The 24,913-nt window shown below is 29.7% G+C and overlaps 2 protein-coding genes across 2 annotated transcripts in view; one reads left to right on the plus strand and one right to left on the minus strand.

Annotated features, from left to right (window-relative positions):
* The window catches only part of Root (ciliary rootlet coiled-coil, rootletin), a 340,123-nt gene that overhangs the window by 172,630 nt on the left and 142,580 nt on the right, over positions 1 to 24,913 (minus strand). The window lies entirely within an intron of this gene.
* On the plus strand, positions 555 to 23,468 carry LOC142317875 (isocitrate dehydrogenase [NAD] subunit gamma, mitochondrial-like). Its single transcript, XM_075354420.1, has 5 exons — positions 555 to 686; positions 6,832 to 7,009; positions 15,585 to 15,798; positions 19,823 to 20,073; positions 23,032 to 23,468. The coding sequence occupies exons 1-5, from the start codon at positions 555 to 557 to the stop codon at positions 23,466 to 23,468; spliced, it is 1,212 nt and encodes a 403-aa protein (XP_075210535.1).

Consider the following 24,913-nt stretch of genomic DNA (forward strand, 5'->3'; position numbering starts at 1 on the left):
AAATTTTTATTTTTATTTCCTAAGATTATTAAAAGGAAACTACAGATTTAAATTGAATTTTACTCAAAATATCTTATATAAATTAAGATCTAGAGAACTCATTCAGATTCTGCAAAACAAAAATAAAGTTAATATAATTTAATAGTCGACTCCAAAATTGGAAATAAAAAAATTTACTGATATGTATAATATATGTAGGGAAATAATTAAAAAAATATTTAAAAAAAGAAACAAACAAACCATTTTTAAGAAAATATCCAATACCGGGACTTGGCTGTGATTTTGTTTTTTGAAATATTCTAAGTTAGTAGTATATAGATTTGAACATTGACACGAATAGCTGCATTCCCCTCCTTCAATTTACACGCAATCTGTTGTGATTTCAGGCAAAAAGTAAACAAATAATAAAACAAAACGTAGTATTGTTGAATCGTAAACAGGTGAAGATATCGCAAATTGTAATTTAAATCAAAACGTAAAAATATCCATTTTTTACTAATGATTATCCATTTTTTAGAATGATTTATGTACGAAATATTATTAGGTATTTTCAGATGGCTCAAAGAAATTATTCACTGCGTCCGATTGATTTTGAATATACTAAGGCAAGATTAGATTACGATCCGTTTTACCAGTATACAATTTTTGGAGACACTCCCAGGTCAAAGGCAGGCGGAAAATATTTCGTGAGTAGACGTTTTTTAATTAGGTATAAATTACAAGCTTTTTTCCAGTAATTCATAAAATATTTTAATTAAAATATTTAAATAATATTTAAGACTACGTGATCTAAGTAAATCTTTTACGATGCTGGTGTTTGTTTACACTCACTCTTTTGATAAATTCATATCCCTGTAACTGGTCGGTTTTTCAGATCCAACAATTATCGAAATATCTAGACAAGAGTTGACTGAAAAAACAGATAAAAAAAGCTGATGCAGTCAACAATTACTGAATTTCACATGTTTTCAGAAACAGATTTTGTGCATGCTATCGAGCTCAACACTATCAGACTCATATAATTTATGATCAGTCATTAATACCATAAGTATTATTCCGAAGTTACAAGTTTAAATAAGTAAAAAATAATGAAAGAAAGAACAATTTGCAATAGATATTTTTAATAAAACAGCTTCTTACTTAACATTGTAAATTATTTCTTATCGATAATTTTTTACTCCCCTACTGATTGGAAGCAGTGTGTGTAATGTTTTTTTACAATAGGAAGACGTATATTAAACTTTAACTAATCGGTTCCAGTCTTCATGACAGTAACCGTTTTAAAACACCTAAGGTAAAATAGAAACATGTAACTGTTTACTATAACCAGCTGTTTTTTTTACTGTTGAAATATGTTGTTTTTACTAGTTGATTGTAAACACAAAACGGGCAATAAAAATTGTCGGGAAACATAAGCATTTTATTAACAATAAAATTCGAATGATATGAATTAATATAAATAAGCAGTTAGTAGATGACAGGAAAGCGAGTGATCGTATTAAATCACCCTTTTTATTTGGGAGTAATGATGTTCATTAACAGAGCTGCGTCACGGCGAAGTGCAATGCCATTGTTTTGAGTGATTGCCAAAATTGAATAACTTTTCAAATATCGAATTTAAATTTTTATTTTTCGATTTAACGGAGAGCCAGTTTTACTAGAGGTGGGGGTTTCAGTTGTTTTTTGCCAAACGAAAACGAACTATTTGTTGAAAAAATCTGATGTAGACACCATATCACTTTCTTGTACGCCTATTAAGTTACTCATACATATTTTTTGTTGCGCTTCATTTAAACTTATTTTATTTGAAAGTGAGATACGATCCTCCAATTCTTTAATAAAGCGGACAGTTTCTGAAATATTAGTTTTTATTAACATCAATTATTTATACACTTATTAATTCAACAATCTTACATGAAATATTAGGATAGAGTAAAAGTCCCTTTTTACTCATATTACTAGATTCGTATATTCGTGAGTTGCTGATTAACAAAAGTTTCAGATTTCTGGTGTGTCGTATAAATAAAAGTTAATAATAATTAAACTATTCCGATTAGTGAACTCTTGTGTACTGGTGACAAATGTTAATTTCGATCTTACGGTATTAAATATTCAGTATTTATTATTGGATTATTTGGTGAATAATCAAAAATGAAATAGAAAAAAATCATACAGAAAAAAGAAAGATAATATAAAGAAATATATCTAAAAAAAACAAGAATGTGAGTATGAAGCGGAAGAAAATGATAAAAACAAAGAAAGAATAAAAAGATTAAGAGAAGATGATAAATATAAAGAGGAAGGGAATGTTAGAACCAAAGAAACAATAAAAAGACCAAGAGAAGATATAAATATAAAGAGGAAGAAAACGTTAAGATCAAGGAAAGAATAAAATGATTATGAGAGGATGATAAATATAAAGAGAGAAAATTTGAAAACTAGAGAACCAGTACACAAATTAAGATCAGAAGAATTATATCACACCAAAGAGCGATTAAATGATTAAATGATATCACAGGAGTAATTAATGAACTAAAAGATAAGAATTTTTTGCAATTTTTTAAAGAACGGGCATGTATGCCTCATTGTATATGTTGTTCTTATGAGGGTCTTTTTTCAGTTACTTTGTTAGATATAGTCACTATCAGTCACTCTTTAATGAAGATAAAGATAACAGAAATTTCAGAATAATTAAATAAAATTAAACAGAAATTAAACTAGAAAATCCAAAAATAATACGGTTCTAAATTATAATATTAAATAATCAGATGTTTCACCAAATCTATTACATACACACATATATGTAATAAAGCCTATCAGATTACATATACACATTTTTAAAAGTACATAAAATTTTATTTCACTAATAACGTATGATTTTTCTTTTTTTATTATTATTGAATAATTATTTATTGTAAAACCTTTTACAAACACGGGTTAATAATTATTAATAAATCAATATATTTAATTAAAAAATAATAATTTAAAAAAAAGATGCAGTTTGATTCGAACCGATGTAACTTCCGTGTAATATCCAAATATTTCACTAATTAACATTTTATTTGGCTATAACTCTGGGACCAATAAGTACCAATATTCATAAGTACCACTTATGAAGATCATTGAAAAGCTTTCAATGAGGGCTTATTAGTGCAGTTAAGAAAAAGTCCAGAATCTAACTTTTTGGGGATTTTGGGCGTTTTTCTACACTTTATTGTTCAGTCGATTGCAATCGAAAGGAGAGGAGGTGCACATCTAGATGTTACAATAGTCTTAAATCCAAAATTTCAACAGCCTACTACTAATCGTCTTTGAGTTGTGAGATACACACATACGTACGTACGTACATACGGACGTCACGCTGAAATTAGTCAAAATGGATTCAGGGATGGTCAAAATGGATATTTCCTTTTAAATCAGAAAACCTAAATTTTTCTCTACCACAATACTTCCTGAATCATTTTTCCATGGCCTACCCATCATTTTCGGTATTTTCGTTGCGGAGCTTTATCCTATTAATATGGCCTTAAATATACTTAACCCAATACTTCGACACGTATTGTTTGCTCAGATTCCATGAGTGCCTTGCAGATGATTGGTGACATGAACTTCACACACCCTATTGTCTGTGAGATTCAATGTGTTATTTCTCAAATGACTCAACGTAACAGAACTGTGAGCTTCTGCTGGCTCCCCAGCCATATTGGAATTTTAGACAATGAGCGCACTGGTAGTGCGGCAAAAGTGGCATGTTTCCAGCTTCCTTTTAGCTAATCGCGTTGTTTCGAACAATCTTGTCTGTTTTCTTAAGTGGGTGGTTATGATGAGTGGCAAAGTGAATGGAATGCTACCATCAACAGTAAACTTCATCCAGTTAAGAACACAGTGTCACCGTGGAATAACCATCGTGACGAGGTTATTATTTGCCTTTTGCGAATAGGCACACTAGGCTTACTCATTGACATCTGATGACTCAAACAGATGCACCTATTTGTGCTCGCTGCATCTGCCAACTAATTATACACTACATCCTTATGGATTGTGTCTAGTATAGGGCATTGCGTCGCAAGTTTAAATTAGGGGTTGACATGCGAAATATGCTAGGGAATAATGAAATGATATTATCTTATGTTCTACAATTTCTTAGGGCCGTCCGTTTACATTCAATTATTTTAATTTTCTGTAGCGTATTTCAGCTGTTTCCATCCATGTTAAATTTTAATATTTATTTATTTGAAATATAAATATCGTGTCCGAGCGCTGATAAGGAAACTTCGTTATCAGCCCAGGAAAAAAAATCAACGCACTGGCTGCAGGGTGTTTCGGTTGACGCCAGCGAATATCATTCGTCATTTTACCTCAAGATGTGACATTTTTATGACACTTTTTATTCCGCACCTTAATATTACAGTACTTTCATGAATAAGATTTATTTGTTATTGAATCATTTCGATCTTAGAAGTTAGCTTACACCGTATTTAATAGTGATAAAGCAACAGTTTCCTGTGGAAATGACCTGCTCTCAGGAAATAGCAAACAGTTTATTCACTTCATCCATCTTCTTTAACCTAACTTCGTCATAGTATATGTAAAATCTAAAAGCGAATCCTCCCTGCAAACTGCCTCACTTGCCTCCTACACCCAACTCTTATAACTTGGCATGCATAACACGTGCTACTGGTTGCAACAAAAGCAATGCGTACGTGCTATTAAAAAATAATTTTCGTAAATAGCTACGCCACGACAAAGAAAATCATAACATTATAGTCTGTAATAAAACAACAATCAATTTCAAATACTTTGTATAACGTCATTGTTACTGTTTATCTATAGCAAAACCTTAGTTAACATCTTGAAAAAATCATACATTTTCAATAAATAAATAAATAAATTGCTTCGTATACAGAGTGCGGCAGCATAATTTACTGATTTGAATTAGGCTCCAGGAAACGAGGTTTGGCCGTTAGAGGGTGTAGATCATCTGATTCGAACGGGTGGGTTGGGAAGTTTTTTCTCCCTTCCACTTCAGTACCGAGAATGCGGTGGACGAAGGAATAGCGCGTGTTTGCCGTAGAGGTTTACTTTCCTAATGGTCGCTTGATCGTCGCCACGCAGCGAGCATTCCGCGCACACTTCAAGATTGCCACCCGAGCTCGTGTTCCTGGTCGTCAATCAATTGTTACGAGGGAAAACACATTCAGGAGAACTGGCAGTGTTGAAAAGAGAAGATCAAGGGAACAGTCCGTGAGATCACCCCAAAACATCGAGGCGGTAAAGCAGTCTTTTTTGCCATCTCCTAGGCGCTCGGCACGCAAGCATGCAGCTGCCCATTTTTTTAATGCCAAGGCTTGACGAAATGGATGTGTGGTTTCAGCAGGATGGAGCCACGGCACACACGGCGCGAACTGCAACGCTTGTTTTGCAGGAAAACTTTCTTGGGCGCCTGATCTCTTTAAGGGTCGATTTTCAGTGACCCACGCGCTCACCCGATTTAACCCCTTGTGACTATTTTTTATGGGGGTATCTGAAATCCCTCGTGTACACCGATCATCCAAGAACCCTTGCTGAACTGAAGGAGAATATTCACCAAGCAATAGCCAACATACCCCTTGCTGTGCTGGAAAGAGTCGACCGACGCTTCCAAATTATGGTAAATCAGCGTATCGCCAATGGGGGGCCCACTAGTTGGATACAATTTTCAGAACATTGTAAAAGTAGATGTCCAATGTAGTAGCTATGGTGAAAAAATAATTACAACGATACCTATAACATCTTTGCTTTTATTGACCCATCAAATCAGCAAATTATACTGCCGCACTCTGTACATCTTGAACAAAATATTAGCCTTTAAGTAATTTTATTTGAAATGACAGATTACAGGAACATATTTCGTCACTATAATAGTGACATCATAATTATTTATATACGGTGCAAGTCACTGAAAAATTAATTGATGTGACTTTTGGGATACTCTGCTGCGGGTGCTGGTGTGAGAAGTCGCTGAGTGATATTAAGAACAGTGGAGGGGATGCCATAGATTACTACGGACCCGCCTTCAGATATTGCATACACTATAGTGAGGGACAGTTCTGATGAATCACGTGGTTTTTTTCTGCGAAACAACAGTTTAGTCAAACTATCACTACTTTATATTATATATTACTTCACTGGCGATTCCCACTTATAAATCGCTCGTCTTTTATACGTCATATTTTTATGACCGTATCCTATGTAATCTATTTTGTGACGGATTTTCGCGCCCGTTTAGCAAAGAAACCTTCCTGTCATTGGGGGGACGGAGTCTTTTAACAATTTCTACGTTATTTGCGTGCAGTGTAGTATGTGAATGACGCTGTAATAAGCATTAATCATCACAGTTTAGGAAAATCCAGTCGCCGCACAAGTTCGGAATGGATTGTCAAATCAGTGATTGACTTCTTGCTAACTAACTACTTGTACTGTTCCAGACACTAGGCCCTCCACTGTGCATTTAGCAACGCAAACATTACTTTAGATGCTCCAAGTAGAATTACAGTGCATATACGAGTATGTGTTAACGTTTTTTTAAATTTGACGAGTAATATTTCATTGTTCTTGGAATATTGTTGCTTATATATTTAAACACTGCGTTATTTTGTTTACTAAATTTTTTAATTTTACTTGGTTACAAATGTATTTTATAGTCTTCTTCAGAATATTGTAAAAAGTGTTCACAATTTGAAGAATTAGGTCATTCTATTCTTGTATCTTTAAGATAATACCTGTCCGGTTATTCCGGTTCGGAGATGTTGAGATGTACAGCTTTTTTGTAACATACTTGTTAATTTACAGGTGACAATGATAAATGGTACTGGAGTAGGTCCAGAGTTAATGGATGCAGTCCAATCTGTGTTTTCCTGTGCCAACGTTCCTGTGATATTTGATAAGTACGATCTACCGGGAACTGCTGATGAAAATGATTTTCAAGACGTACTTCTTTCTATAAGAAGAAACGGTGCTTGCATCAAAGGTAAACATGAACATCAATAAATAAATAATTAAACAAAAATTGAATTTCTTCCATTACAAGCAACCAAATTCCATCCGTAACGGAAACTATAATACACCCAAGAAATAAATTTTTCCCTTTTCGAAGAGCGTGAAATAAATTTTTAGAAAAGGTACAATTTATTTACAAATGATAAATTACCTTCTTCAATGTATTTTTATTTAAATATTCTCTCCTCTATTACTGTTTTATAGAAAAATGTTGTCTTTTTCGGAGTCTTTGACTCTGCAACCGACTGAAGTCACCCTATTTAAAGTATTTTTCTCTCGCAAACCACAACATCGCAGAAAAGGCTTAAGTAAATTCTACACATGCAGGAGTCGAGCCCTTAAATTAACGTAGATTACTTATTTTAAACTTTAACAATTTAACGTTATGCGCTAAAATGGAATCTTTATTCGTAATTTTATTTTTTATAGATAACGCTGAATAAAAACTTGCTACAAAAGCGAAGCTATTAATTAGCAAACGTTTGGGAATCGTACTGTAGATATTACGAAGTGAGGTTTTAATGAAACAGTTTTTTCATCTACATTTTAATATGTTCATAGTATCGATAGCCCTGAGATAAAATAAGGAGCTCCACTTTAAAATTTTCAAGATTATAATATGAAGTAAATTTCTGTTGCGTGTCGTTGGGAACAGCCATTTAAGACAACCATTAAACATGATGATAGTTCAATTTTAAACAATTTTCCAACATATATATACATATATATAATATGTATATACATATAGAATGCAATTTGGAGAGACAGAAAGATTAATTAAGAAGATTATATAGGTTTATGCTGCATATAGGTAAAATTACTCAATCTACTGAGATTAAGCATCTAAATTTCGCCTTCATTATTAAATAATAAATTAATGATTAAGAAATCTAAATAAAATTGTGTAAATATCTATATTATTATGTTATGTTGATCATCCATTTAAGACATTCGTAACATTTTATCAGTAAATAAATAAATCAATTCAGTTTGAAAATTAATGTGTGAATATAAATATAATATATAAATTTTACCTAGAAAAATTACGTATACATTTCTAATTTGAATTATTATACATAAAAAAGTGTAGCAGTCTTTTTATTTTGAGGAAGCAATGATAATCTATTTCTTAATTTTAATTTATTTTGAATGACTTTTAAAGAGTTTAATAAGTAATCAAAACAATAAAAAAAAAATTTATACATCATTTTTCTCATAAAAGAAAAATGATGATCTGTCGCAGTTTCAAAAAATTAACGGAATTAAAAGTAAACGATAAAAATACATCACGGTTTCCCTATAAACAGAATCAGATTACAAAACAATTTATCATTTTTAAACATTGTTAACGAATACTCGATTATAATTATTATTTAATTTCTTTTAATTACAAATAAATTATTAAAAAATTAAAAACTGGTATGTATCACCAATTTTTAAGTAACAGTGTAATATATTTATTGTGCGTTAATGTATTATCTAGAGGAGTTACCTGAAGGACTTTTAAATTTGATAAAATACTGTTTAAATGTTAAACTACACCTGATTTCAAACTAGCGTAGGCTTTCTAATTAATATAACGTGCTGTAAACGAAAAACGTCTTCTTATCGCCCAGTGTTAAATTAGAGGTTTAATCGTAATGCCCTATACGATTAAAAATTTAAATCAGATTTTGCTACATAACAAAATCTGATACAGCAATTTTGGAATAGTGTGTTTACTGTATGTGATTGATCTATAGCGTAGAATCGAATCGTGGCGAATTATTTCTTACTTCAATACGAGTTTTTTTACCATTATTATTATTCTGATCCTAAAAACAATTCGTTTTACATACAGATAGCGGCAGAAGAATAAGTATATGTTTTATAGGTATAGAGAAAGCATTTGACCGTGTCAAATTAAATTAATATAAATATTAAGAGGCCGCAGAGTAGATCGGAAAAATGTAAGATTAATTTAGAATTTTATGTGAATCAACGGTTACAAAAGCGAAGGTTTATCAAAGCGAGTAGTAAACTAGAAAGAAGAGTAAGGCAAGGGTGTGTGCTACCTGTCATCAGTTTTGTTTAAAATGTATGTTAAAGAAATGAGCCAAAATGCTCTAGAAAAAGATGTAAGAAGAAAAATAAATCGTATGAAAATGTAGATTAGATATTATTTTAAAAGATGAAACAGGGATATTCAACGGATGATACCAAAATCGGAACACTAAATAATGGAATGAAAATAAATGTAAGGAAAATAGAAACAAAGATAGAAGACAATAAGCCGATGAATGTCTCCCCAAAACAAGGGAAAACTGAAGAGGTAAACACAACAATCGAGATATTATTTTCGGTATTACATTAGATAATAAACCATACTAACAGAAGACCGCAGAAGGTAAACACGAAATAAAAATAAATTAACAGTAGTAAGAAAGAATTTAGTAGAAATAAAATTTCTGTTAGATGGAATAAGATGGACTACAGTAAGATAGAGATATATAGTAAAATGGAGTAGAGGCGTATTGTTAAAGTACTACGTTTTGAGTGTATTTTTGTATGATGTAAACCATGGCCAATAAGAAAAGGGAAAAAGAAAAACCGGAGGTATTTGTAAGGTGGGCATAGAGAATATCGGAGAGATTAAATGGACAAAATAAAAAATGAAGCTACGAGAAAAGCGAACCAAAATATAAGCTTAATCAGAACAATTCAGATAAGGAAAAGTCTAACGGTCGGGATATATCCTGAGAGAAGATTGACCAATTACGCTAGAAGGATTTATTAGAAGTAAAGAGCCGGAAAAGAGTAAAGACTATGTACAACTTAAAATGAAATGAGAGCTATCAGGAGCTTAAAAATTTAGTGGAGACTGGAAAAGAATGGAAATTGACAAGGAACATGAGATCTGCCTGCGGGACAGATAACCACACGATTATGACAATTATCCTTATTATTTTCCAGTAATCTGCGATTACACGGTCCACATTACCTTGGGATTACCGAGAGTCAACTGTTCACTCTCAATAATACAGAGAAGGGGAAGATCACCATCGTCCCGACATCCTAGATTTTTTAAACATTTTAAATTAATAATAATTCTTCTCGCTATTATTTTTCAGAATCATAACTTTCGTTCCAATGTTTTTTTTCGCTCACATTCGTATTTCTCTTTTTTCTTATAATTTAATACATTGTGACGTTGCACAGAAGCACTTTTACCGCACTGAATGATCTTTCCCTGAATATTTATATAAAGATTATTCGCATTCAAAGCCTTAACCTAAAAATCGTTGAATCTTATAAATAATACAATCAAAATCAGTCAACAGTTTATGGAATATGTTGCATTACACGATAAGTATATGTTTTATGATATCGAATAATATGTTTATTTAATACATTCACTTTGTATATATAAGCATAACTTAAACCTTAGGGACCTGAACACATTAACTGTGAGAAAGTAGTATATTTAACATTACGGACTCGAGTAAACTCCTCATTTTACACGTTAAAATATACAATCTTTACTTAAATTTCTTGAGTAATAAATATTTATTTTACAGGATTTATTGAGCCGGCAGTAGGAGACCATGTACCGGCAATTAATTTTACCCGAAACATGCGATTACGAAATGAATTGAAATTATACGCATACAAAACGCATTTTAAATCGATTTGTGGCATATCTGTCAGTACCGATTAAGATAAGTGGCAGTAGTTTGTACTTAATAACACATAGACAAGTAGCTATCAAATAGATCGTAATTTTTATATAAGCGTTTCGTTCTATACTAAATGATTTTTTTTTTCGAAATATTGAATATGAATTATGAATGACGGAATTTTGCGCTATCAACTGAGGTTATTATGGCTAAGGAATCCTGATAAAAATCTCACTTTGAAGCAGCTTCCTTTTTGATAAAATCAAAAATCCTAGTATTTACTAGGCTTAGAAATTCTGATGCTAATTACCTGATCTATAATGAACTAAAATTGTAAAATGTATTAGTAATAGTAAAACTTATTAGTATAAAACTAAGCAATAGCACAATGAAATAAGTTATTGTGATTTTACAACTCAAGTTGCAATTAAATAAAAGTACACATAAATTTCAATAACATAATAAAAAAAAAATTATTAATAGGTTTTAATTTAACTAATGAAAAAATGTCAAAAAAGTACAGAAATTTACTATTTGAAAATTACTGAATTAAAGAATAAATTGTTTGGAAAAATTTTCCAATACAATTTTACAATATTTAAACATGCACTAAAAAAAATAAATTAATTTCACTTTCGTTTTAAATCAAGAATAAATGTTTACCATAAACTCTTTGATTAAATTCAAAAAACATTTTACATTGATAATGATATCTACAAATCTGTTTTTTTATTCACGATAGTGAATGCTTTTATGTAAACATTTATTACATTTCTCAGCACATTTAATAATAACATGTATATGTATATATATATATATATATATATATATATATATTGAATGAATTTATTTACAAAATTCCTTCACATTTTACATCACGGATAATAAAAGTGTGCGGCGCTCTTCATTATATTACACAGCAAATTATCAATGAAATGATTATAAAATATAATGTTAAATTATACAACGCATTTGCGTAAAATTCAATGTCAAAAAGTTTTTCAAATCATCTTTAAGTCTACTTTCTAACATTGTGACACTTAACCGCAAATTTTCCAAACAATTTTACGTTATATGAAGTTTTGCATACAAATACTTTTGAATATCAAATAACATGAAGTTGTGTATCGTTATGTTATAATTATCTGTTCGTAAGCCTTGTATAATATTATGGTATAATATTCTCTAAAATGATCTAGAAAAAGCCACGCTCTTGTGTCCTAGCCCGAAAAAAGAGACCCGCACGACAGTAGCAGAGATACTACTGTTAATAGTAAATAGAGTTTCTCTCGATTATATATATATATATATATATATATATATATATATATATATATATATATATATAGTAATGTTGTATGTATATATATATATATATATATACATACATACAGACTCTATCACAAAGTTCTCCCGGGACTTTAATAACCTATTCTATTCGTGAAAATAAAATTAATGGAAAAAGTCCATTAATTTTATTAATATCCTAAATTGCTTCGTTTGCGAGTTACGGCTAGTGAAAGATTTCGCTCGTATTTCAGGTACCCCGGGGAAATGAGGTCGTACTGAAATTTTTAGGACGTTAATTAAGGAACAGAATTAGTGATCTGAAAAACAGAATACAGACAAAAATTAAAAAAAGCTGGGTCAAACCAAATGATGATTTAAATATACTTTGCGTCTCGACGCTAGAGGAACATCTTGAAGCAGCTGTCGCAATTCTTATTGAAGAAAGTGCAAGTAGATCTCAGCTTGTAAGCGGCCAAGTAATATGAACGAACCAAACAGTTGATAATGAAGAAGGCCGTACTTCTGTAGTTCCACGCGATTTGTGTTCCACCAGTTTCAGAACTTCACGCGAAGCTGACCGGTTCCTGGGTGTAGATATTGAACTAGCGGTTTATGATAAAACTTGTTTTGTGCAAATGTCCTCGAAACAATCGAATGCCAAACTCCGAGCCGCTTAAAAAGACGACGTGTACTGACCTGTATTGCGCTGAACTGCATCGATAATATTTTCATCAATAACAGCATCGTGTTGGACAGATCGTTCGTAGCTTGTAAGAATATTAGGTAGTGAAACTGTTTCCCGAGGATTGCGAAAGGTCGCGCTAATTGTTTTAGGAACTGGAATCCTGCGATTCAGAAAACGTATTTCATATTCTACTGTAGCATTGCAATTATAAACACTCAGAATGAATACCGTATCAACATATTCCTCCGTTGTAAATAAGTTCACAGTTACCCAATATACTTAACGTGTACCTTACAGAATGATTTTAACTCTAAAAGTATTGCTCGTTGTTGATCACCTGTTTTTAATTGCCTACTTAAAAATAATAAATAATAATAATTTTTCAAATAATTTATTGTATTACAGTCATTAATAAAAAAAAAATTATCTATTTATTATTTTTATTTTACAATTGTGTAATTTACAGTAACTTTTAACAGTAAATTTTCTTTTTACAAATTTTTCATATCTCCAAAAAAGAATTTGTTTTTGTTTACATTAAATAAGTACTTTTCTGACAAAGTATTAGTGCACTGTTTCTAAGTAAAATTCGAATATATCCGACTTTTCTTTGTTTCATTCAACTTATCTTACACCATTTTGTTTATATTTAAATTGTCTACAAGTTTTACTAAAAGTTTTATGTGTTTAAATTACGCATTACGCATTTAACAAATCGCCCGAATTTTAGTTCCTCCGGTAAAATGAGGTCACACTGACATTTTTAAAGCTTTTTATAAAGAGTAAATTGATGATCTCTGATATTTTTTATCTCTAAAAATCGAATAAAACAGCTCTCAGAGTAGTTCTCATGATATCCAACAAAATATAAATAAAAAATAAAACAATCAAAAAGAGAAATTGGGTGACGAAAAACACGTTTTTTTAGTTTTGAAGTACAATAACTTTGTTAAATCAAATAAATACATAAATTTTATCAAACCTTTTAAACTTCAATTCTGAAAAAAATGATGTAATAAAGTCTGTGAAAAACAATGAGAAACAATCAAATTATTATTAATAAAACAGAACAGAACTTAACAGAAAAATGTTAAGAATTTGTAAAAATTAAAACAGCTGCTTTTAGTACAATAAATTTAGACTTTTGATGGTTATTATATTTACATATAAATATTTCGGGAGAGTGTTATAGACATGTAAACATTCATATTTGTATAAGTTAAAAACGCGCATTAAAAAACTATGCATATCAGAGGCGTCATGGTTTGCGAAGAACAAGGAGATCCACGATTACCTAGGGATGCCATCTATTCTAAGTGACTGCCTTTACTAGGACTTGAACGCTGGAACTCTCGACTTCCAAATCAGCTGATTTTGGAAGACGCGTTTAGACACTAGACCAACCCGGTAGATTATTATTGTATTGTTTTGGGAAGTATCACTGGATACCTCTCTTTCACGTCATTGTTGCTAATACGATTTACTTAACAGTTTCTTTGACTGATTGTAAATAAAACAGTGTAAAAAAAAGACATCGATTGGTGGTTCACATATGATTTGTTCAGATGTATATTCTATTATGTTGTTAGTAGATAGATGTTTTCCACGCTGTCACGACAATTATAAAATATGGTGTAATCGTTTGGATGTTTATCACTGGACTTTTTATTATAACATATTAGCTTATATTAATTAATTATGGATATCCAACAAAATCATCTCCTTTTGTTTGCTATATGACCAAAAATAAGAGAGCGTTTTTCGGGTAAATTTGGACTCAATTTATAAACACGATTTGTAAATTGTTTCCTAATTTACCGACAAACCGGTACCATCTAGAACCCTTGACTGCATCCTTAATATTCAACAAACTGAACCCACCAAGCCCCAGTTTTGTTGTTCAGGAATATGTATAAAAATCTTCTCAAACAAGCACTTATGTGTCTTAGAATTACTCCTTTTTGTGTTATTTATAACTTCAATGATTTTCTTTAATCATATTTTAACCATAATGTGAGTTATTAAAATGAGAGTATTATACGAGAGTTATTATTGGTATTGAAAATTTAATTGCTATTCATTCAGTTAACTCGGGTAAAAAAATTATTTTCAATAGTAATTTATAGTAAAGAAAAAATTTGTTTATTAAAGTAATTTATAAATATCTAAATTTATTGTACTAAAAATAGCTGTTTTTAATTTTTACAAATATAATTTTACAGGTATATTTGTAAATTTTACAAATATAACATATTTCTGTTAATTTTTTTTAATAAAAGTTGAATCTTTTTTTTTTATCAATTTTCTCAGAATTAAGTTCTATACAATAAAATTTACGTAGTTCTTTACGTAGTTTTGATAATAAAATTTACGTAGTTCTTACTAATTTAATAAAGTTACTGCACTTCAAACAAAAAAAAAAAAATTGTTTTCATCATCGAATTTTTCTGTTTTACGTTGAAAATCATGAAAATTTACGGGAGATTTCTATTATTTGATTTTCTGTTAGCAGATTATTTGATAATTTATTTTTTGTTATTGTTATTGTTATAATTGTTACTGTTATTTAGAGTTCTGGGAGCTGTTTTATTCGATTTTTCAGGTCATTTCATCAAATTTACCCCGTATATAACGCCTTAAAAAGTTTTACCAGGGGAACTAAAATACGGGCGAAATTTTTTTCTAGCCGTAACTCGATAACAAAGCGTTTTTGGATATTTATTTGTATGAACTTTCTTTATTATTTCACGCTCTAGAATCTGTTCCCAAAATCACATACACAGACCAATTTTCATGAGAACACTTATTCCAAATCTGTACTGTTTATTTTTACCCGGCAACTGTTTGTAGTAATAACAGTACTTTCCTACATTTTACCAATAATAAGATTATGATAAATCACATCCAATTTACAGAAAATGTGTTCATACGACACAATCTGTATGGTAGAACTTCTTTCACCAGCGACATGGATTTTCATTTGTTGCAGACAAAAATAAACGATATCGATGTTGTATTAGTGAGACAAAACATTGAAGGAGAATACGCGATGTTAGAACACGAACCCGTTCCTGGTGTAGTGCAAAATCTTAAAGTGGTAACAAGACACAAGACAGAAAGATTAGCCAGGTAAAACTCAAATATTTTAGAGATCGATACTTTTCAAATAAGAAATATACGAGCAATATATAAACTAAATAATCGTTACACCACTAATAGACTGAAATGAAAATAACTATCGGTTTTCAGTAACCGATTCTAATTTTTCCAGCTTTCAGTAAAGCATTTGATAATAAATTCATCACAGGATTTTTGTCGATAAATTATTATTCAGAAGTGAAACATTAAATAAAAAGTAAAATTTGTTTACGGTTTTTACATAATAGTTTTTGTCATAATGAATTTTAGGCACGATGTGTGGAGTACACTAAAATGCACTCCAGTAGTCCCTCACTAATAACTTCATATCGGCGATTCTATTGTACAATTCTTATGAGGAATTTTACTCTGAAATGTTGATGAATGCTGCTGTAAAGATATATCAGCATGGTATCGCCTAACAAAACATTAAATGAATATTTAGAACTTCCACAGTTAATTTACTAAATTTATATGTAAATGACGGTGGGATTACATTTTACACAAAAAGATGGTCTACGATAATTATCGACCTTTTTGTTTAAAAACTTTGGCCTTTTTATCGTCTAAAACAGGCTTTGAATTTTATAGAAAGCTAACTTTTAGAAATCGTAAAAATATGATAACTATCTAAACGTAAATATTACTTGTTTTTATTAAAATAATGCCTTATTCTTTTTGAACATATTGTGAGTATTGTTGTCCTTTAATTGGATGAAATTTAGAATGCGCTTAAAAAAATTAAACTCAGGTATGTAATATTAGTATGGACAGCGTAGAGAAAGTGAAAAGTACGTTTTTCTTTTCCAGGGATTATACGACGATTCGTTACACAATATGGATAAAAATGGAGCATTTACAATTACGAAAGAAGAGAACTATGTAATCGAATCTATTATAAGATAAAGTAAATGAGGAGTTCTGAGTTTGGACTTAGAAAACCCATAAACCGACAACATGTCTCACATTTTGCAAAGATCCCTCTGCTGGAGGGGTAAACATTTACCAGCATCATGAGCACAAAAATATAAGATTACGTATAATAATGAAAGTAAACGAAGTTTAAAATCGTAGTAATATTTTGTAGCGTCAATCGCATCCTTTGAAATCTTTCCAAACAATAAGAAAACAACCGACGAGAAAATTCGATTCCTCATCCAGAACATAATAGTATTTTTGGATGCATGCTTCTCGAATTTAGTTATTTTTTTTTTTTTAAACAAGAAACCTATCTTTTCTGGTCTAATTCAAAATATATCCTCCCCCGTTTTTAAAGAATATCCTCGCTCCCTTCCGATCTAAGCAAAAGACTAACGTTAAAAATAATGGTAAACTGAATAATTTAAATATGTGATGCATCGATTACAATTTTATTATATATTATAGCGACTTCAAATTGTCAAGTATTCTCAAAAAATTTAAAAATCAGATTTAATAATTGTAACTCATTCTTTATCTTAGTAAAATAAATTCGTAATAATAGAAGAACAATTCAAAGCCATTATTCGGTTTTATCATTAGTGATGTTATATGTGCGATCGGCGTAGTAATAGATAAAACCTTTTTATATCTACAACACCATCAAGGAAGAATCTGTTGTAACATCTTTGAAATATGTTATACAAGAATTTTGAATAAGAAAAAGGATTTGTACATTTTTTTTCATAAGTTCTATAACTTTTTGCCGTGAATCGCACTGAAATTAAAAAAATCCTTTCATATCAGGCCGTTCACACAGTATTATCAAAATTTAGTAATCTCGCTACTTCTTTCCAGTAATCGTGCGTGTTATTTTATTGTACTATTGTTCTTTAAAAAATAACAGTACATACAACGTTATGCTTTTTTAAACACGATAATGTAGCTTAGAGTTCTAAATCTGTGTAGAGATTTAATATTGATTAGTGTTAATCGTCTATTTCTTTATTACTGTACTGCCAAACTCGCGAAGTTTAGAACATATTTAAATGCATCAGCTGATGTTTTTATAGACCCAAAAAGGTAATCGAAAGAATCACCGCGGCTTCGGGAGTCCCGGAAAGTACTGTAAAAAAAATAATTCAAAAGAAATCAGTGGAAACCTAAGCCGGTGAAGAGGAATTTTGCAAAACGTAAAACTCACCGTATTAAATGATTTTAATAAATACGCTGTGAGGTTGACAGTTGTATCTGACAGAAAAGTGCGTATCATACGAGAAAGACTCAAAAGCTAGCTTGAAGACGATAAAAGTTTTAAAAGGAGGAGGAAAACTAGCCTTTGTGCGCCTCATATATACTTATTCGCACTCGAAAACGGGGGTTATTGTAGTACACCCGAGTAGGGAGGTGGTCTCTTACTGGGTAACAGACTGGAAATTGAATTCAATTCAATTTAACAAAGCTTTCTTTACAAATTTGTGCAGAACTAAAACAAATGCTTAAGTGAAAAAAAAGAGAATGGGAATTTTTTATATTTTTTTATTTGAAATATTTTCTAAAACAAGCAATTAGCTGTGTAAGCAAAATAAGTAATTCCTAAATCCCCTGCTGAGGATTCTCATTTATATAAAATTTAACAAAATATTTTTTAAAGAGATTTGTTTCAAAGAGTCTATTTTGGATTTTTTAAAAATAATTTAGTCATTAATGGTCAATAATATTGTGAATATTACACCTTTTCTATGAAGCGGAATATAATAAAACTGGAAGTGTTAATGCGATTAAAAAATTCAACCGGTGAAAAAAATCCATAAATTAAATTTATAGGCAGAATAATTACAGCCTATTCAACTACTTTTATGGTTAAAATATTCAATAGCAAATAAATATTTACCCTGTTTTTAGAGCACAAATTTTAATTTCTAAGAATTAACCACAAACAAAAATATTGGTCTGCAATAAAATTAATCTAGGTGAACTGCCTTTTTTAGAATAGGTGAACACTATTGTTTGTTAGAAATACTGGAAAAAGAATCTATTGAACTCTTTCCACTACATATTCAGAAAGTAGGATGAAAGATACTTTTGAATTTTTGGTGTGGATCTTTAGTTTCGTTGGGAATTCCACCTTTACTTTTTTATTAGAATTAAATAGTTGTCATCACTAAATAATTGTTTGCATTATGGATATTGTAATTCTTCACATTTTTGACAGTAAAAAACTATAAAATTTCATGGAAATTCCTTAGGATAGAACTAGATTTTAAAAGCAAAGTATCCTTTAATAACCACATATTTTTCTTTTATAGTTTACATTGTTTATCTTCCATTAGATGGTAAGCTAAACACAATAGAAAGTAAATTTTTTCATTAAAATGTATTCTTTTTCCACCCTGTTTTTAAGAGTAAGGGATTCAGTAATGTAATTTTGCTGACTCATTTTTTTAAGAATAAAAGAAATTATAATCCTCTTAACTTAATTCCAATTAAAATTCACAACAAATCCTTAACATTATCATTATAGTATATTATAACTAGAAGAATACCACAGAACATAAACAGTGAAGAAGCATTTCAGACCAGTCAATGAGAGATGAAAAACTCAATAAACATACCTCTGTAAACAATTAACAACCTATAATTGTTAACAGCTTCTTAATGAAAAAACCTACACCTGAAAATAAATTAATTATTTACCAGTTATTTTGCAAAACTAGTCAAAAACTTATACTCATAATAATTTTATTCTTATTTCTCTGAGAAAATCCTATGTAGAATCTGGAGAAAATCAATTATTTTTACAAGGTGGCAGTTCTCATAAGCTTTTGTCAGCCTTTGAAAAATGAAGGTCGAAATGCATTTTAAATAAAATAAAGTTCAGAGGTTTTACATACTGTCTTGCTGTCTTAACTATATCAATATAACCTTGACTACATTCTCTTTAGAACTCTTACAGATAAAAAGATGTTGATAATAAAAATTATAAAATTGTACATAGTAAGTAATCAAACATTTTAATTTTTAACAGTACAGATAAACAATAAACAATTCACATACTATCTATAACACTGATTAGAACTGTTTGTTCATTATGAAGGTATACTTTTGAAATGGCAAAATGGAATGCTCATCAATCAGTAAAGTGCGTTATTTTAGAAAATGTAACTCCAGAAATATTTACAGAGACGGTAGCAAATGTTGCCAAAGACTATCCGGAGATAGAATTTGATTTTATTGATGTACGTAACGCTATGATGAGAATTATGCATCAATCAGAAATTAAAGAAGTCTTAATAGTGGAGAGTATGCATGGAAGTGTAATAACAAGATGTATACTTGGATTGCTAGGTATAAGGCATTTATTAATTAAAAGATTATAAATACCACTGTACAAAAACATCTAACCCACAAAATTAGGTTTTCAGTTAATACATATAAGGCTAATTTTTTTTTATTACTTTATTGCACTTAGACATAGAATATAAAATTATATTCAGGCAATAAAAAAGAACTTTGTGGGTTAGATGTTATTAGCCCACTAGTTAACTATAATTCAAATCAACTAACAGAATTTATTTTAAAGAATGACAAGATACTGTGTTAGGATGAAAATACAATTTTCATTAAACTAAGAAGTTCTACTAGTACTACTTCTACTACTGCTATTAAATTACAAAAAAGTTCAGTAAAAATAGTTTTTTTTATGAATGAATCTAGTAATTGCAGAAACATATGCATTTCAGATAAATTTAATTAATGCATATTTTTTTTAAATATAGATTTTATTCTTAAATATAGTACTGTATCAGACTCAGGGCCAGATTAACAAATGATAAATAAAATAAATGTCTGGGACTCATATTATATACAAGTAATAAAATTGGATTAGTGCTGCTGGCAGATCCAAGGGGAGTTATGGGGGCCATGACTCCCCTTGGAGGTTAATGGGGGCCATGACCCCCTTGGAGGTTAATATGGTGTATTTTTTTAAAAATAAAAATAAGAAATCTTTTTTTTCTTTTTGAAATCAAATAAAAAATGAGAAGGTAGTTATTTGAACCGAAAAGAGAATTTTCCGAATACCTTAAAAGTTTTCTAAATTTTTTTTAAGTAATCCACATATTAATGGATCCCCAAATTTAAATTGTGTCAAGGACCCAGAAGAGGCTAAATCCAGAACTGGTGAGACTCTAAACATAATGTTCTTTCATTGGTCTACAAAATATGAAAAAAAAAAATTAGAAATCATAAATTGAAATTTTACAATGAGAGTTAAACAATTTTTCAAAGTTAATTTAAAAAAAAAGTGTTATTACATATTTTCCTTCTATAAACTTTCGGTTCATAAGCATACACTCACTCACTCACTCTAAGAATTATCAATATTACTTGCATATTATTATATATTAATAGTGCTAATCTTCTAAGTATTAATTGTTATTAATATTAACAATTATTAATAATTTTGTAGGTAATTTACTACCAATATTAATCATCTAAGCAGTATTAAAATTTTTTATACGTAAGTATAAAAATAATCATATTATAGCACAATACATGTGCAATATAAATAAACAGTTTGCTCAGAATAACATTAATTTCATTGTTAAATTAATCAATGTCACCACTTGTAAAAGGTTTTTTTTTTTGCTTGATGAAATCACCAAATAAGCTTTTGAAGCTTATGCGTGAGATGTGGGAATGGGATTCAGGATTCAAACCTGGAACCTCCAGACAAAGGTTATTTAATTTTCTAAATATAGGTCAATATAATTCATACTTATGGGCACCAAATAATTTGACAAACTTTTTTGTCTCTTTAAACGTTCTGAATCACTCTTAACTAATTTGTAAGCTTCTCAAATTTACTACCCTTCTCATTCTTTTAGAAAGATTTTGGAACTACTTTTTATGGCAGTCTTTCAAAGCTGATCTATTTTTATCAAACTCATCATTTAACTACTAATACCAAATAAACTTAACACTAAAAAACATTTATCACTAAAACTGTCTATTTTATTGAAGGTTTTTTTAAACCTGCATCGTCAGTTTAGGAACTGATGTAAGTTTATATGACCACTTATTTTTTTACACAACTAAGCACATGAAATGAACTTATAAGTAAACATCAATAAACTAAATCAGCTTAAATATAAAAACATAATTAATCATTTTTTATTTATTATGCAATCTGCTTAACACTACAAACAGAGTGTCCAAAATTTCCTTTAAAAATTCCAACCTTTTACCACTTAGTAAGTCATAATAACAATATATTTACCCAGTATCCAACCCCCCCCCACAGTTTTTGGGGGTATCTGCATGCTGGGAGGGAGCTCAAAAATTTTAAGTGTTGATATAGAGCATAAGAATAAAAAGATAAGTTTAGAAAGCAGATAAGTTTAAAAAGAAAAAGTTTAAAATTGTAAAAGTTTATAAAGTAGATTCTTGAAATGTTTGTTAATCAAATTACAGTAGATAAAAATAACAAAAAAAAACCACACTGATAACTAAAATAAGCCGTCATATGTCGATAAAACTTTGTTAACATCAAAAAATCCTACAAATTAAAAAAAAATGAATAAAGAAAACATTATTTTCTACTTATAAGATTTTTTTAATCAATTTAATGAAATAATTTCCAAAAAATAAATAATTAGTTAATGTTTGTTTAATGTATAATTTAATTATAATTCCTCTGTTCTAAACAGGTTCATTTATTGATCTGACTATAGTGAAAATGTAAACACTCACAGTCAAACAGTCTGCCCTAGCAAAGTTCAAACCCTCATTGATTCCATGCAGGTCACAAACTATGGACATCAAATCAAGTCCAAACTGAGACATTAGACACTGTATTTATTACTGTCCTGTTAAAAAAGGTTTTTGTATGCTCAGTTTGAAGGAAGATTGATTGGTAACAAACTATTAAATAGCCAGCTCATTCATTGGATTTGTCTCCTTTATATTTTTCCCATGTAGCCATGTGTACAGTGAAATCAACAAATCTAACTTCCATATCTTGAACTGATTACGTCACGCTACACAACCAACTGCAATAAATTTTTAAGCTCTGAAAGCTTGTATAAGTCTTAACACAAAATAGCAAAATTATAATATCTGGTTTCAAAATGAAAAGTTCAAGAAATGAAAATGCTATTTAAAAAATTAAATTACATCTTTAGTTAGTTAGAAAATGTAAAAATCTGAATTTTACATTCAAAACCTTCAAAAGTACATTTTTTGATTAGTATTTTAAATAAATTGTACCAACTCTTTTAAGAGTAATTTAACTGAAATTTGCAGGTTCACCAGGATTAACAGCTGGATGCAACTATGGAGACCGTTATGCAATTTTTGAACCAGCAGCTCGAGCAAGATGTACATCAATTGCTGGCAAAGGTATAGTAAATCCAGCAGCTGCTTTGATGTGTGGTGTGGAGTTGTTACGCTATTTAGAACTCAGCAAACATGCTGATTTAGTAGAAAAAGCAGTTATTGATACACTTCAGTTAGATAGAGTTCATACACCTGACTTGGGAGGAACAGCAACAACTGATGATTTTACCCTCAATGTAATAGACAGAATAAGGAAATCGTCTAAAATGATATCACTTTGCAGTTTTGATAAACCACCACTAATACCAAAACATACTTCATCTATAGTGTTGTATGATCCAGAATGTAAGCAACACTTTGTGACTGAAATGACAGGTGAACAAGATAATGATAACTGTAAATAGTTATAAATGATGACAAACGAAAGACTTGAAAATTGTAAGAGTCTAAAAGATCTTCTTTTATAGATCTATTCTTAGATTACCAATAAAGATTTTTAGGAATCTACAAAATGGAAAAGTGTTTTATTCTTTTTTATTCTTTTCTAACATGAACCATATTCTAATATGCATATATGTTATTCTTGCATCACTTAAAAACCACCAAAGATCAGAATGAAAATTTTGTAAAAAAGCTTTGCATACAGATTTTAGATATATTTGTTATATACCATTTTAGTCTGAATTATAACGGAAACACAACTGTGTCAGAACTATGGTGTTTATCAGGCAAAAACCAAAAAAAGATAATGAAGCGAAAATGTTAACTTAAGAAATAAAAATTAAAATACTATCTTTTAGATTTATTCACTTTTATCATCTGAAAAGTCTCATGTACTGTCAATACATGAAAATCAGTATTAGCCATTTTGAAATTAAACAAAATAAGAAATTTTTGTTTGCATATATGTACACGTACACAATTTTATTGAAAATATAATGTTTGCTGTTAAATAAAAATTTTTTGGCAAAAATCAAAGAAAAATTCATCAAAAGTTTGGTAAAAATTGTCAAACATTTTAGTAAAAACTATCACACGTTTTTGGTAAAAATCATAGAAAAAGCATCAAACCATTCCAAAGCTTATTCCTATTGATTTATTTTTCCAAAAACTCCCTAATATCTAGTAAAGTATTGTTAATTTGAGGCCTGTATGTTGCTGCATCCCTTGTTCTTATAGTGTCATTCCTAAGATATGAGGCTAGGATTGTTAATTGAACCCAAAAACAGAATATTGACTGGCAGATTTTACTGTGTTAAAATTAACTGTTCTGGCAAGCTCAAGCTGTCCATTCCTTCTGTACCCTTTTAATAATCATTACTTAAATACATGGGGAATATTTTCCTTACATAACAAAAATTATAAACAAACTCAACAATATAACAAAGAAATTTAATAATATTCTATGGTGCATTTTTTTATTCTGTTTTATAAATTGTTCTTGTAAAATTCAATAACTAAGCAATACAGTGAAAAGAGATATAGCCACAAACAAACATTTTCTATTTTTAAAGACAGAATAATATGTAAATTGTCATAGTTATTTTTATTTTCATTTCAAAGTTTTTTTTTATGTTCCTATAGTCTATATTTGAGTAAAATTAAACCTAAATATGTATTTCAGTCTCTAATACGCAAAAATATCTGATAAATAATATAAGTTTTGTTGGGAAAAGTTCATCTCAAAAGTAATTTAGATGAAAAATATATGACAACTTTTTACAAAAAATTGTTTCCTTCAGCTTAAATCTATATGATCAATCTAAAGTGTTTAGGTCTTTGCTTCTGGACTATATTTTGACTACAATAATACAATTATTACTAATTAACTAACTATATGTGATAGATG

Source organism: Lycorma delicatula, chromosome 1, assembly GCF_047948215.1.
Source record: "Lycorma delicatula isolate Av1 chromosome 1, ASM4794821v1, whole genome shotgun sequence".
NCBI lineage: Eukaryota > Metazoa > Arthropoda > Insecta > Hemiptera > Fulgoridae > Lycorma > Lycorma delicatula.

Bases quoted from the DNA above. Each gene is read 5' to 3' on its own strand.
- LOC142317875 (XM_075354420.1), top strand. From the start codon at position 555: ATGGCTCAAAGAAATTATTCACTGCGTCCGATTGATTTTGAATATACT. The intron at 687-6,831 runs GTGAGTAGACGT...GTTAATTTACAG, and splicing joins AGGCAGGCGGAAAATATTTC to GTGACAATGATAAATGGTAC. The intron at 20,074-23,031 runs GTATAAGGCATT...TGAAATTTGCAG, and splicing joins ATGTATACTTGGATTGCTAG to GTTCACCAGGATTAACAGCT.